At 48.7% G+C, this 12,301-nt stretch overlaps 1 protein-coding gene across 1 annotated transcript in view; it reads right to left on the reverse strand.

The window, feature by feature from the left end:
* Window positions 1-2,766: 2,766 nt before the first annotated feature.
* The window catches only part of LOC119169571 (rho GTPase-activating protein 6-like), a 46,923-nt gene continuing 37,388 nt past the window's right edge, over window positions 2,767-12,301 (reverse strand). The window contains exons 6-12 of the mRNA XM_075875700.1: window positions 10,829-10,955; window positions 9,001-9,056; window positions 7,690-7,843; window positions 6,698-6,849; window positions 4,789-4,971; window positions 4,551-4,651; window positions 2,767-3,671 (exon numbers count right to left, since the gene is read on the reverse strand). Of these exons, the coding sequence (XP_075731815.1) occupies window positions 2,930-3,671; window positions 4,551-4,651; window positions 4,789-4,971; window positions 6,698-6,849; window positions 7,690-7,843; window positions 9,001-9,056; window positions 10,829-10,955 (1,515 nt within the window). The 3' untranslated portion in view covers window positions 2,767-2,929. The remainder of the gene's footprint in view (window positions 3,672-4,550; window positions 4,652-4,788; window positions 4,972-6,697; window positions 6,850-7,689; window positions 7,844-9,000; window positions 9,057-10,828; window positions 10,956-12,301) is intronic.

A 12,301-nucleotide genomic window follows, 5' to 3' on the forward strand; every position in this document is an offset into this window, starting at 1 on the left:
CATTGCGCAGGATACGTAACGCCTGGTCGGAGATGACTCCGCGTTCGAAGGCTTGTGGTCAACTTATTTTGTTTTACAGCCAAAGCTGTACATGGCTTGGTGAAACAAATAAACCATTCGCCACGAGAAACGCTAAAGGCCCAACTACCACAGCCTAACCACACGAAGCTGTGCGTGGCGCAGCGCCCTCTCCCTATGCGGAGAGAGGGCATGAAACTAGGCTCGCCCTTTCTCTTCCTAGGAAGAAGGCGCGGCGCCGCGTAGTCCTTAAACGGCTCCATTGCCTGCTCCGTCAGTGAAGTCGTTTGCTACGTCGCACCCAAGCGCGTGACGTCATTCATCCCTTCGAAGCCGTGCCGCCGAGCCCGCGCGCAGCAGTGTCAACGAACTTCGTAAGAGAAAAAACGAAATGAAAAAAGTGCAGTGCCGTCACTTGTGAAAGTCACCTCAACAGCGCAGCATAGGCATGGGTAGAGGCAGAGAAAGAAATGTAGAAGTGCAGGAAAAGATGCGAAATGGGGTAATTTGGCCCCGCCCTCTGCTCGCGCGCGTGTCCTAGCTCTCAGCAAAGTCGTCAAGCAGGTCGACAGGCAAAGGAGGGATGTAAACAAAAATCACGTGACTGGCTCACTGGCGCGTCAAATTTGACGTCGCAGGTAGGTTCAACTTACAGCTTCCTCATAGGGAGAGCTTGGACCGTACGAGCGCATGAACACAGCCTCGGGAAAACATCGCCGTCAGCTCATCTGTTATAGAACATTAATTTTCACCGGGCCGATGCAGCGTTCCGGGTGCAAGAACAGGCCCAGGGGACGAAACGTTAGCAGCAACTGCGCACCGATGATCCGTCAGCCTTCCTAGCAGAATTCAAGCGACAACGGTGCGCCGAGAAAGCGGCGTTGTAGGCAGAGCAGCGTGAACGAGACAATGACAGAAACGCGTATGCCGTGGCTATAGTGAACTAGATTATCTATAGCCGGGCCGACGCTTGCTTTCGGTGGAAGTTTTTCAAGCGGCTTCGGCTACGACGTCTGCAACCGCCTGTGCCCGCAAGTTTCAGCTCCGCTGTTTTACTACGGAGTGTTTGGGCTGACTCACCGTAATATAACGTTCTTTTAAGAAAATGGTTAACCCGTTTTTCTCGTAAGCAACTGCATCACATGACATAGCATTTTGCACGTGCACAGAAATGTGTGTGTGTGTGTGTGTGTGTGTGTGTGTGTGTGTGTGTTTCAAGGGAGAGGAAATATCCATGCTCCCTCATAAACTCCGAAAATTGCGATTCGTCCTCAACGTCTCGATCTCTTTCTCCGTCAAGTAGACGGGCCTGCTTGATCGTTCTTTCATCTCTGTCAAATAACTTACGTTCGTTTTGTGGCATCAAAACGACATCGTGACGCCGTCGCCTAACTGCTTCATATACTGCATAGTACGTGTATCTACCGTTCCTCCCTCGGGTATACCAAACACAGCACCGATGGCGGTTGCTAGTACCTGCGCGGTTTTCTAATTTGAAGGATACCATTTGTTTTTTTTTATACACGGCGCTTGTTCGATGTACAGTAAGCGGTGAACTGCTAGATACTGACAGACATCGAGGAGTAGGTGCAGGTTGGCAGAGGGCACCAATACGCGGTATAAAGGATGGGTCATGGCGAAATGGCGACTCGAGAGAGAGAGAGAGAGAAGCAACATAAATAAGAGCCCGGCGATCATAAATCGGGGTGGGCTTGAACCCCGGCCTAGGCATCAGCCGCGATCCCTTGGGCTCGGGCGGCTTCCTCTGGCGACTCGATTAAAAAAAAAAAAACGCCAGGCCTGCGCGGAACACGCAGCACAGTTGCAACAAAAGCTAGAAGAGGGGCCTTTCGCTACTCGCTCACTGGATTTCGTGCCGACCGGTTGTGCCCCGCGATCTCCGACGACAGCGCAGCTCTGGCCGACTGGCTCGCCCTACGTTATCTCCTGGCGCAGACAATAGCTCTCGCCGAGTGGTGCCCCGTCCACGGACTCCTGCGACCGTGTTTATCTTTCCCTCTCCTTACTTCCGTATGTCACAGTCCCTGCGCCACGTTCTCTCCTTCCTCCTTTCTCTATCTCTATACCTTGAATCCAATTCTTTTAATCTCTCATTACCCCTATCCCTCGTGAGCTACTGTTGAGGTGTCGCACTGTGACGCAGACAGTTACGGGACTCACTGTTCTTTTCTCCTTTAAGAATCGCATCAGAGGGGCCTTTGGGAGCCCTTTTAAAGACTCCTTGGGACACTGCAAGCACCACTGCCGGGTACCTACTATATCATAATCATTAATTTTTTGTAGTAGGCCAGCATTCACTATGCTATCCTTCGTCATTCTTTGGAGAAGATATGTGTAAGGAAAAAAGTATTCTTCTAAAGTGTTTTGTTTTGGGCTGCCCGTTAGAATGGCGAGGTGGACGGCCCTGCGAAGAACTATATAAACATACTTAGGTAATAAAAAAAGGTAAGAGGGGGGAGGGGGCGAAGCGACACAGTGTCCCGACCAAACCTCAAGAGGCAGTTTCCCTTGACCGTCACTCGCTCTCGGTTCCAGGAGAGCAGGGTTATGCAACGGGACCCCAGGCAAGCTTCGGTTCGTGTAATATTGAGCCAGCGAAACCAGAGGAGATAGCTTGTAAAACTCGTTGCATTGTGCTTGTAATTTGCCTCAGTTTTCAAGCGTACACATTCGTAGAAGCCATGCCTAAGAAGCATTGCCACAATTACAGGCGAGAAACACCAGAAGTTCCCGCTTGCAAGCGTGTTTTATAGCTCCCCCCAACACCACGCCGCAAACAGAGACGAAAGAAATGCCACAGTCATTTTCTTTGCAGAGTGATAAATAAAAAAAATAAAACGACAGACTGAGGTCCCACGCGCGGCTGAGTGACGAAAAGATGCGGCGTCCGTCACTTGTGCCGCTTGTCCGTGTGCTCGGAAGAGATGATCTCGCAGCGTCGCCACTTCTCGGTCTGGAAGCGCACCTCGCGACTGTCCCTGCGCGGCACGGGGCGCGGCTGAGAAGACGCGTCGGCCGAGTCGCGCCGTGACTCCGACGAGCCGCCGAAGAAGCTCAGTATGGAGGACGCCGACTTGCTCTTGTTTATCTTGAAGGCCTTTTCCTCCTTCTCCTTGCTGCTCAAGAAGCGACGCGACGAGCCCTTGGACTTGCGAGCCGCCGGCGCTGCCTCGATGGTGATGGTCACTTCCTCCTCCGTCGTCGCGGACGACGGAGGTGACGATTCCCGCGTCGGCTTTCTCAAGGGCCTCGCCACGGTCGAGGACTCCGACGTGGCTTCGGTCAGGTAGGCCGGCACGTTGGGAGCCGAGGGCATCTTCAGTGTGAAGGACACTTCGACGTCGACGTTGCCGTCGTCGTCGTCGTCGCCATCTGCTCTGCGGCCTTTTGACGTCGCGGGAGCGTGACGCCGCTCGCTAGCGCCACGAGCCTCGGGCGTGATTAGTATGTAAGGCACTGGGTCGTCCTGCTGCTGGGACGACGCGGTCGAGCGCCGTTCCCTGCCGCGATGCGTCGCTACCGTCGTGACGGGTCGCATGAGCACCGTCCGAAGTTGCTCTTCCGCCTCTTCTTCGTCGTCCTCCGCGTTGGCGCCGTCGAACACTTGGTCGCTGCCGTCGTCGTCTTGAGATCTGTGAAGAGGGCGTGGAAAATAAAATTTAGTTCTCGGAATAGTCTGCGACAAAGCGGTCATTCGCCTATTCATCACTACGCCGATGTCATGATATTATCTTTGTTATTAAATATAAAATGAGAGTCCTACAAGGTCATTGTTCCATATTTACTTGATAGTGACGCAACGCAATTATATGGACACTCTCGGCGCTGCACTTTTAGCGTCGCCGTCGGCGGCGCCGTGATGCTCCCCATGAAGTTCAAATAGACAACATCGCCCCGCGAGCTGCATACATTCTATTTGCACGCGAATTAAAGAGCGCGAGCGCAGATCACGAACGCTTATCTATCGGAGAGGAAGCGTGCTGGCCGTCTTTTGTCATGCGAATGGCTCACGGGGCGATGGGTGGCTGCTTGGCTACTTTTTAGTTTTCTTTTTTGTTCTCTGGCTAGCTCAAGTTAATCTTGCCCGCCCGATACAAAAGGGATCAGCTTCAAACTGTTACAGACATCATCATCATCATTATCATCATCATCATCATCATCATCATCCGCACTTTGCCCATTCGGGCGCAGCTGCCCGCACTCTTTACAGGTATCAGCAGACGGCTCTTTTTACCCGCTGGTCTCGCCGCTCTGTTTAGAATATAGTGACAGACAGCACGAATGTAGTCTCGATTGCTGCAGTGGTCGCGTATTCTTCCGCCGTATAGTTTTGTAGTTACGCCACATTGTATACTACAGGAGGTGGCCGACAGATGCGTATAATATTCAAGTTTGTTGCTATCGCATGTGGTGGAACTGTGGCCTCTTTATGTGGCAATCGTGTTCAATTTTTAGTGCCCATTTTTAAACAGAACGGACGCATATGCAGGAGAAGGAGGAAGAAGAATTACCCAGGTGCGCTGTAGAAGCGCCTCCTGAGGAGGATTTCGAGGTCCTCGGGGCTCTCGACGAGAAGCCTTTTGTAAAGACTGTCCAAGTCCTCAGCCGAGACCTACGCCAGACGGCAGATGGAGAGTAAAGAAACGGACTAGGACAGTTTGTGCATCAGGAGACTCATGGATGACAAATATGATGGAACATAGAACACATATCGTACAGCTATCTCGAACTTTCGTTTCGTGCGCTCACCCGAAATAGCTCCTCGTAGTTTTCGATCAGCTGCCGCACCACAAGGATGACCTCGCAGCGCTCCTCGGCCCTCTCCAGGTTCTCCACGATGAACTTGTCCTTCTCGGAAGTCTTGCTGAAGCGCAAGATGTTCGGTCCCAGCATGGTGGCCAGGTTGTGGGCGTCCATCTTGTTTCCCGGAAGCTGCGCATACAAACGTGCGCGTAAGTGCACGCGCAGCAGCATCAGATGGGACGACAGTAAGCAACCATCTATAGTCGGCAGCAATTCTGGACTGTTTTACAGATGGGTTTGAGTGTCGCCATACTGGGCTGTTAGCCTTATGTGTTTTGCATCTTTAACAACAAAACGATCGTTGTTATGGCAGACGCAATGAAAATGGTTGGGTTGTTGCATACGGTGTTTCATAAGCTTAATCATTCACGTCGCAATATACGAAATTAACAAACAAACAAACAAACAAACAAACAAACAAACAAACAAACAAACAAATAAACAAACAAACAAACAACCAACCAACCAAACATTGGCTTCACAGCCCTAGACGGTGGCGCCCAGCTTTCTAAGCCTATATATGACCAACAAATCTGTACCAAACACCTCGAATTCGTAATGTCGGCCAGTAAAGATAGCCTTGATAATGCAAAGCTCAGCGCAATAATTGTATAGCGTAGACTGTCACAGAGGTAACCTGCTCAAACGCTATATCACAGCACGCTTTGTTTCACTGTGCACGCGCCTTAACGAGTGCATGCGCAGAGGGCTCAAGCCAACGGCAACAATCCCGAGGAATGGTGAAGTGAAACAGAGGTTCTGGATTCAGTAACATTTGCATTTCGCCCATGCCCTACTGATGCGAAACTAACGGTAATTTGACTATAAATAGCATCCATAGTCTTTTTCTTTCTTCAAACTATACTGATAGTGTGGATAAACTATTGATAGTGCAATCGATAGCTGTTTGTTGGCTAGATATAGTGCCACAGCTTTTTGGATATACAGAGCCTACTATCATCAATACTTAGTTGTCATAATATATGGGCACACTTTACAGCACAGCTGGTGTGATCCAGGTTCGCCGTGTGTCGCAGATAGAAAATCATCGCCACCATGAATCTCTAATTTCGCGAAATAAATTATTTCCGCAGTGGAAAAAACCAGAATATGTCCATCAACAAAACGATATCCAAAAATAACCAGTTACACCATAAAATTACCAAACTTAGTTGTTAATAGTTTTATACTGTAGTTAAACAACGCAGTGGGCCGCACAGTGACGACACATGCTGTGGTTTACTTTCCGCTACGTAGGATCAGTTCGTCGTAACTATCATGTTTCAGCCGACCATTCTTGAGAAGGCGTAGAAGCACGTCAGCTTTCTTGCCCTTTAGAATGCTCCCCCTGCCTAACCGTACATCACGCAATCGTAGAACTGGTGACTGATGAAGTCTTTGTTGCGATGGGTTCACGCAAGTGATATTATACTAACGACCGTACTGAGGATACGATAGTTTTTGTTCATCGGTGGTTCGATAGTCTAAAAGTGAATGGATGCGAGCCCGTTGGTACGGATCCTTCTGGAAGACATAGAACTAATTCAAACGCGGACTAAGAAACAGCACACGGGCGCTGTCCTCGTGTGATGTTTCTTAGTCGGTGTTTGAATTGGCGCTGTTATTTTCCGATGGAGTTCGGCAGTGACACGGCAATCGATAACCTCGATAGTAACATCACTATTTCTGCACCATAACATACCCATGTGCTACCACTGCACTTGTGGTCGAAACCGCCATCTCGAGCTCAGATTTACTTAACATATACGAGATGATGAGCAGAATGGTCGTGCAGATGAAGCATTCATTCCGGCTTGTGCTACTATACAGAAGGCACGCTCAAGCAAGCACTCACGGGCTGTCCCGTGGAAGACTTCTTGTCGACCGAGTTCTCGGCTACGGTGTTTAGGAACTTGAGCAGGGCCCACAGGGTGTCTCTGCTGTGCGTGGGCAGGAGCCGCACCAGCTGCCGCAGGATGTCCAGCTGCTTGCTTCTCTCGCGAACACCTATACGAGATGGGTGGGGTTGTGCGCCATCGTGAGTCCGCGTATCCCCACGTCGTAATCCACCCGGTCTGATTGTTTTATTTTAATGTCGCGACCGATTTGACCCTCATCGAGGCGAACTACGTTTCGCCTCGAACAAGTAACGTTCGTCTGTAGAGCTGATCAAGCTACACTGATTGCTTATTTTCACGCATAAAGGAAAGTTATTATCCTCCCAATATCTGTGCCAGCACTTATTCTCGTTGCTGAAAAGAACAATGAACATGCCCATATGATCGCTGAAGCCTACGTATAACAGGCGGTCGCCTATATCGCAGCGCAAATGCGTTGGGTCACATCCATAGCCGATATTCGCTGTGCGCTGACATTCAATTTTTTTATTTCAAGTGACTTACAGGCCTCATGGGGGGCATTGAGTAAGGGGGGGGGCAGCACACAAAATATATATGCATATACATACCAAAATCGAGAAAATACAGAATAAACACTTCTAATTAATAAATTACAGAAACTAATTAAACGCGTACACGTACAAAAGATACATGCATGGAAATAGTAAACTAAACGCTGCGTTTCTTGCGCACAAAAAACGGAGCAGTCACAAGGCACAATCTTCGCGTACATAGCTATGACAATCTTGAAAACAAATTCATATTAAAAAATTGCTTGAATTGAAGATTACCGAAGTTGAAGTGCCGAGATTTAACAGGACAAAAGTGGGTGAGGAATCGTCACCAGTGAGAACGCGAAATTTCAGTGCAGAATAAGTGGCTTCGGAGTTGAAAGAACTGGTGTACAGACAGACACCCGGATAAATAGAAAGTAACGTATGGCACTTACGCTGGGTGTACAGAAAAGGCTGGTACAGGTCTCTGGTGAGAAGTGGCTGAGGCAAGTCGCGCAGATACTCCTTGAGCAGCTGCGCCACGTCGTGCGGCTGGGGTCTCTCCTGGTCGAGGTGCACCTCGCGGCCGCTGTCGAACTCCTCGCGCAACTGCGTTAATTAGTTAATTAATTAAAGAATTATGCGGTAGCACTCTTACATTTCCAAATTTTTTCCACAAAAAAACCTCAACATTTTGTGAGTTGTGACCAGTGGTAAATTAACTGTGCTCTTTAACAAGAGCCCTTTGTTGGTCTAGCTGGCGTATGTATGGCTTACGAATGATATGCGCCGCGCAATTAAGTCAACAGGGGGAGGGAAAAAAGGTAGAGGGGGCAGGGAAAGAAGGGCATAGAAAAAACGTTCAATCTGCTCCTTTGTAAACAGTATCTTCTTTTATGAAGAATTCAATCTTGAGCCACAAAGCCTCCGTGAACTGTGCTTTAATTGATTGATATGTGGGGTTTAACGTCCCAAAACCACTATATGATTATGAGAGACGCCGTAGTGGAGGGCTCCGGAAATTTAGACCACCTGGGGTTCTTTAACGTGCACCCAAATCTGAATACACAGGCCTACAACATTTCCGCCTCCATCGGAAATGCAGCCGCCGCAGCCGGGATTCGAACCCGCGCCCTGCGGGTCAGCAGCCGAGTACCTTAGCCACTAGACCACCGCGGCGGGGCGTCAACTGTGCTTTAAGCAGATATAATTTACCCAGTGACATACTCTAGTGCATTCAGGCTATGGTTATATTGTTTGCAACGTAGTGTTATACGTGCTATTAGTAAAACTTATTTATGCCAATCACCTTTCCAGTGGGAAGGATGCGGCACCAATGCAAGTAATGTTCAGTGACACTTCATTCTGCTATCGAATCCAATCGATGACGAATTGCGGTAAAGCGGGTCTTTGTAAATGTGGCACCACGGAGCTGCAAATGTCACTGTTTGTATTCTGTGCTGGCATCTATCCTTTTGACGACCGTTATTTTCTTCGCTAAAACATTGGTTCCAGGCTTAGTTTTTTTTTTTGTTGACTTAGATTTCAGCCAAGTTCCGTAATGTGATCAGCAATTCATAAGATGCTGTTATGGTGGCTCACCGTGCGTGGCTGATGATAGACTTACACTAGAGCACCGTCAGTGAAAGCAGTACGATTTATATAGAAAAATATTGCTCTGAATATCTCTGCGTATATAAATCTTCAACCAGCAGATAAAAAAATATTGTTACAATATTAAAAGACAGACAGAGCTGCATCATTACCTGGCGAACTCTCCGCTTTGAGCCGCTGACCCTAAATATGCCCACGGTGTTGAGACCTGCGATGCAAGCAATGCACACTGTTAAGGTCACCTCTCTTTCAAAGTTGTGTTCACACACAGTCAGGACTATTTATCTCTACGGATTTAGCAATCTCAATGAGGTACCGGAAACGACGAAGAGTGCGTTTGTGATGGCGGTAAAGCTGGTTTCACCACATTTAGTCACACAGTGGGGAGAAGCTTGCTTTTCTAGGTGCTCACACTCGACTGTTCACGAGGCGCGTCGCTGCTGTCAGTTGAGTAAACTTTAACACCTACATTTTAACGCGCGAGTACTAGCAGATACACATTACGCAAAGTTCATTGTTTGAAGCTCGCTCAATGAAACATGCCACATTTGCGCGCACAATATCGGTGCTGTTGGGTATATTGTTGGCTACTAAGGTAATAAACTTTAATGAATGAAAAATAATTTCATGCATTAACTGGGATTCTAATCAGAAGCGAGGACAAGTGCCGTATAAGACCGGAGGTGTGTATACAGACCTCGCGAACTGCACAACTCAAGTAAGGCATGCCTCGGAAGTCACGTTAAGAAAATAGAAAGTCATGTAAAGTTGAACAAACAAGGTATCTAGCCGACTTAATGCACACACATATTGAATCGTCTAGCTCATGCCTTTCGTCGCATAGACACAGCTGTTTCTCAAGTATGGATATATCGGGGCAAGCAGCAGGGGCTGTTGGAGCTCTGGACAGTCACGTTAAGAAAATAGAAAGTCATGTAAAGTTGAACAAACAAGGTATCTAGCCGACTTAATGCACACACATATTGAATCGTCTAGCTCATGCCTTTCGTCGCATAGACACAGCTGTTTCTCAAGTATGGATATATCGGGGCAAGCAGCAGGGGCTGTTGGAGCTCTGGACTGAGAGCCCCACCCGACATTTCTCTATGATTGGAATGAAAAGAGAGAGATAGCTCTCTGTCTCGGGGCAACTCTACGGCTGTGAGCACAAAAGGGGGGCCACGGGGTGCAGGGGCATACAAAGATTTTTTGTTCTTGGGGAGGGGGGGGTCATTTTTTTATCTGAAGTGAGGTCGAGGCAGAAAAATCGCAGCATATCGACGGAATGATTGATGATGAGTAAAGCAAAGCGTCCGCCCGCCCGCCCGCCCGCCCGCCCGCCTGCCCGCCTGCCTGCCCGCCTGCCCGCCTGCCCGCCTGCCCGCCTGCCCGCCCGCCTGCCTGCCTGCCTGCCTGCCTGCCTGTCTGCCTGCCTGCCTGCCTGCCTGTCTGTCTGTCTGTCTGTCTGTCTGTCTGTCTGTCTGTCTGTCTGTCTGTCTGTCTGTCTGTCTGTCTGTCTGTCTGTCTGTCTGCCTGTGTCTTTCCGCTCGTATCACACTCAAACACGCATCGGACGAACGGACGGACGCTTCGCCTCACTCATCTTTATTCACTCTGTGGATATGCTGAGAATTTCTTATTTTGACAGCGCCATCTATCTTCTTTAATTGTCAGCTATACGAAAACCACAAACGCCATCTAGTGACCGATTCTTAAAACTAACTACAAGTGGCTACTACAATGTACTACGAGGGAACGACCCACACCTTAAGGATCTTCGGCCTTAAAAATGTGGTCGAGTGTCATTTTGCGCTCGGTGTGCCATGGTAGAGAAAAATTTCAGGGGGAGGGGGCACTAGCCTGGTGTGTGCTACACCCCAGCTCCGCCACTCACGGAGAGGCAGGGTGCAGAAATGGCTACGCGCTTTCGAGAGATCGTCGCGTTCTTTTGCGGTCAGGACACGCGCGAGGCATACGCACCATGGTCTTCGAGGTAGCGCAGGCAGCAGTTGACGACGCGTGGAACCTGAGGCCCGTGAACGGTGAGGCAGTCGTCGTCGCCAGGATCCGTGGTCGAGCTGCGATGCCGCAGAGACTCCACCGAATCCTGCGCGGTTGAAACGCTATCGTCATTCGGTTACGACAACGACGCGTGCGCAGCAGACATCCGCGCTCGTGCAAGGGCCACTCCCCCGTCTTGGCCTTCCAAACTATTAATAATATTAATAACAATAAAAAAATCTTGCCAGCAAACGACAGCGTCGTCGCGTCTCTCGTTCCGGCGCATTTCGTGGGAGCCACCATATATGACAATAATGGAGCTGCTTCTTCATCACGTGGTGCTATACAGGTGAGTTCGAACGCCATGGATAAAATTGAGGACGAATGGATACATGGACGTGCAAATGACCCAAGTAACGGCGACGAGTTGAGCCTGAGCAACGGCACCAGGGAAGACACCTAGCGAGGATGTTCGCAGCCAAGCTCTATAAAAATATCCCACCGTTAGGTATATACGGCACGGTTAAATAGGTTTTTTTTATACCTGCATCCAAAATTAAACAAAATTTTCACACTTCCTTGCAAAGGACCACGCCCTTTTGAAATTGCGGGAAAAAAGCGCGACCCTTTATACAGCAGCTAAGAACTGAACTCTAAATATCGGGAGAACCGCTGGTGCCCAGAAAAACAAAACACTCGCTGCGCAGCGATTTGTAGAATGGACTCAAGTTTTCATAGCTGAAATTATCAGATCGTCGACAACGTTCGACAAAATTTAGGCGCATTCAGGCGAGCCTAGAACTGAGCGATAACACACGTAATCGTTTTTACCATTCAACCATTTTATCCAATGTCTTGAAGGCCGTTAACTGTCACTTTCAAAAATTAGAATGTAATTAAAAGAAAGAAAAAGGAAGTGGTAGAAGTTATGGACTGCAGCTTTGAACGGGGTGCACACATACGGTAAAAAAAAATGAAGCTCATTGCAATGTTACCACGGCAGCTACACCAGACCTCCCATATCTATATTATTTATTTGTTCTTGTTTGTTTAATCTTTATTACTGTTAACTCTATAAGGGTCACTAAAGGATTGGATGAACAATCAGGTATTCCATCATCGAAGTTAAAAGACGCAGCGGCCATCTCCTCGTTGTTGAACCCCCCCCCCCCCCAAAAAAAAAAAAAACCTGTTCTCTGTGCTCTTGAACATTCAGTAACGCTGATATGATATGAGAATCGAGGTCGTTTGACTAATAATAACCATTAGGATTTACGTCTTATAACCACGATATGATTATGAAAGACGCCCGTGATTGGAGAGGGCTCCGCAAATTTTGACCACCTCTAACGTTCAACTGACTCTAATGACACAACATCTGGTATTTTGCCTCCATAGATATTCGACCGCCGGACCGGAGCCAGCATCCGATCCCGCGACCTTCAGGTAACC

The sequence above is a fragment of the Rhipicephalus microplus genome, chromosome 2 (genome assembly GCF_043290135.1).
Source record: "Rhipicephalus microplus isolate Deutch F79 chromosome 2, USDA_Rmic, whole genome shotgun sequence".
In the NCBI taxonomy this organism is placed as follows: Eukaryota; Metazoa; Arthropoda; class Arachnida; order Ixodida; family Ixodidae; genus Rhipicephalus; species Rhipicephalus microplus.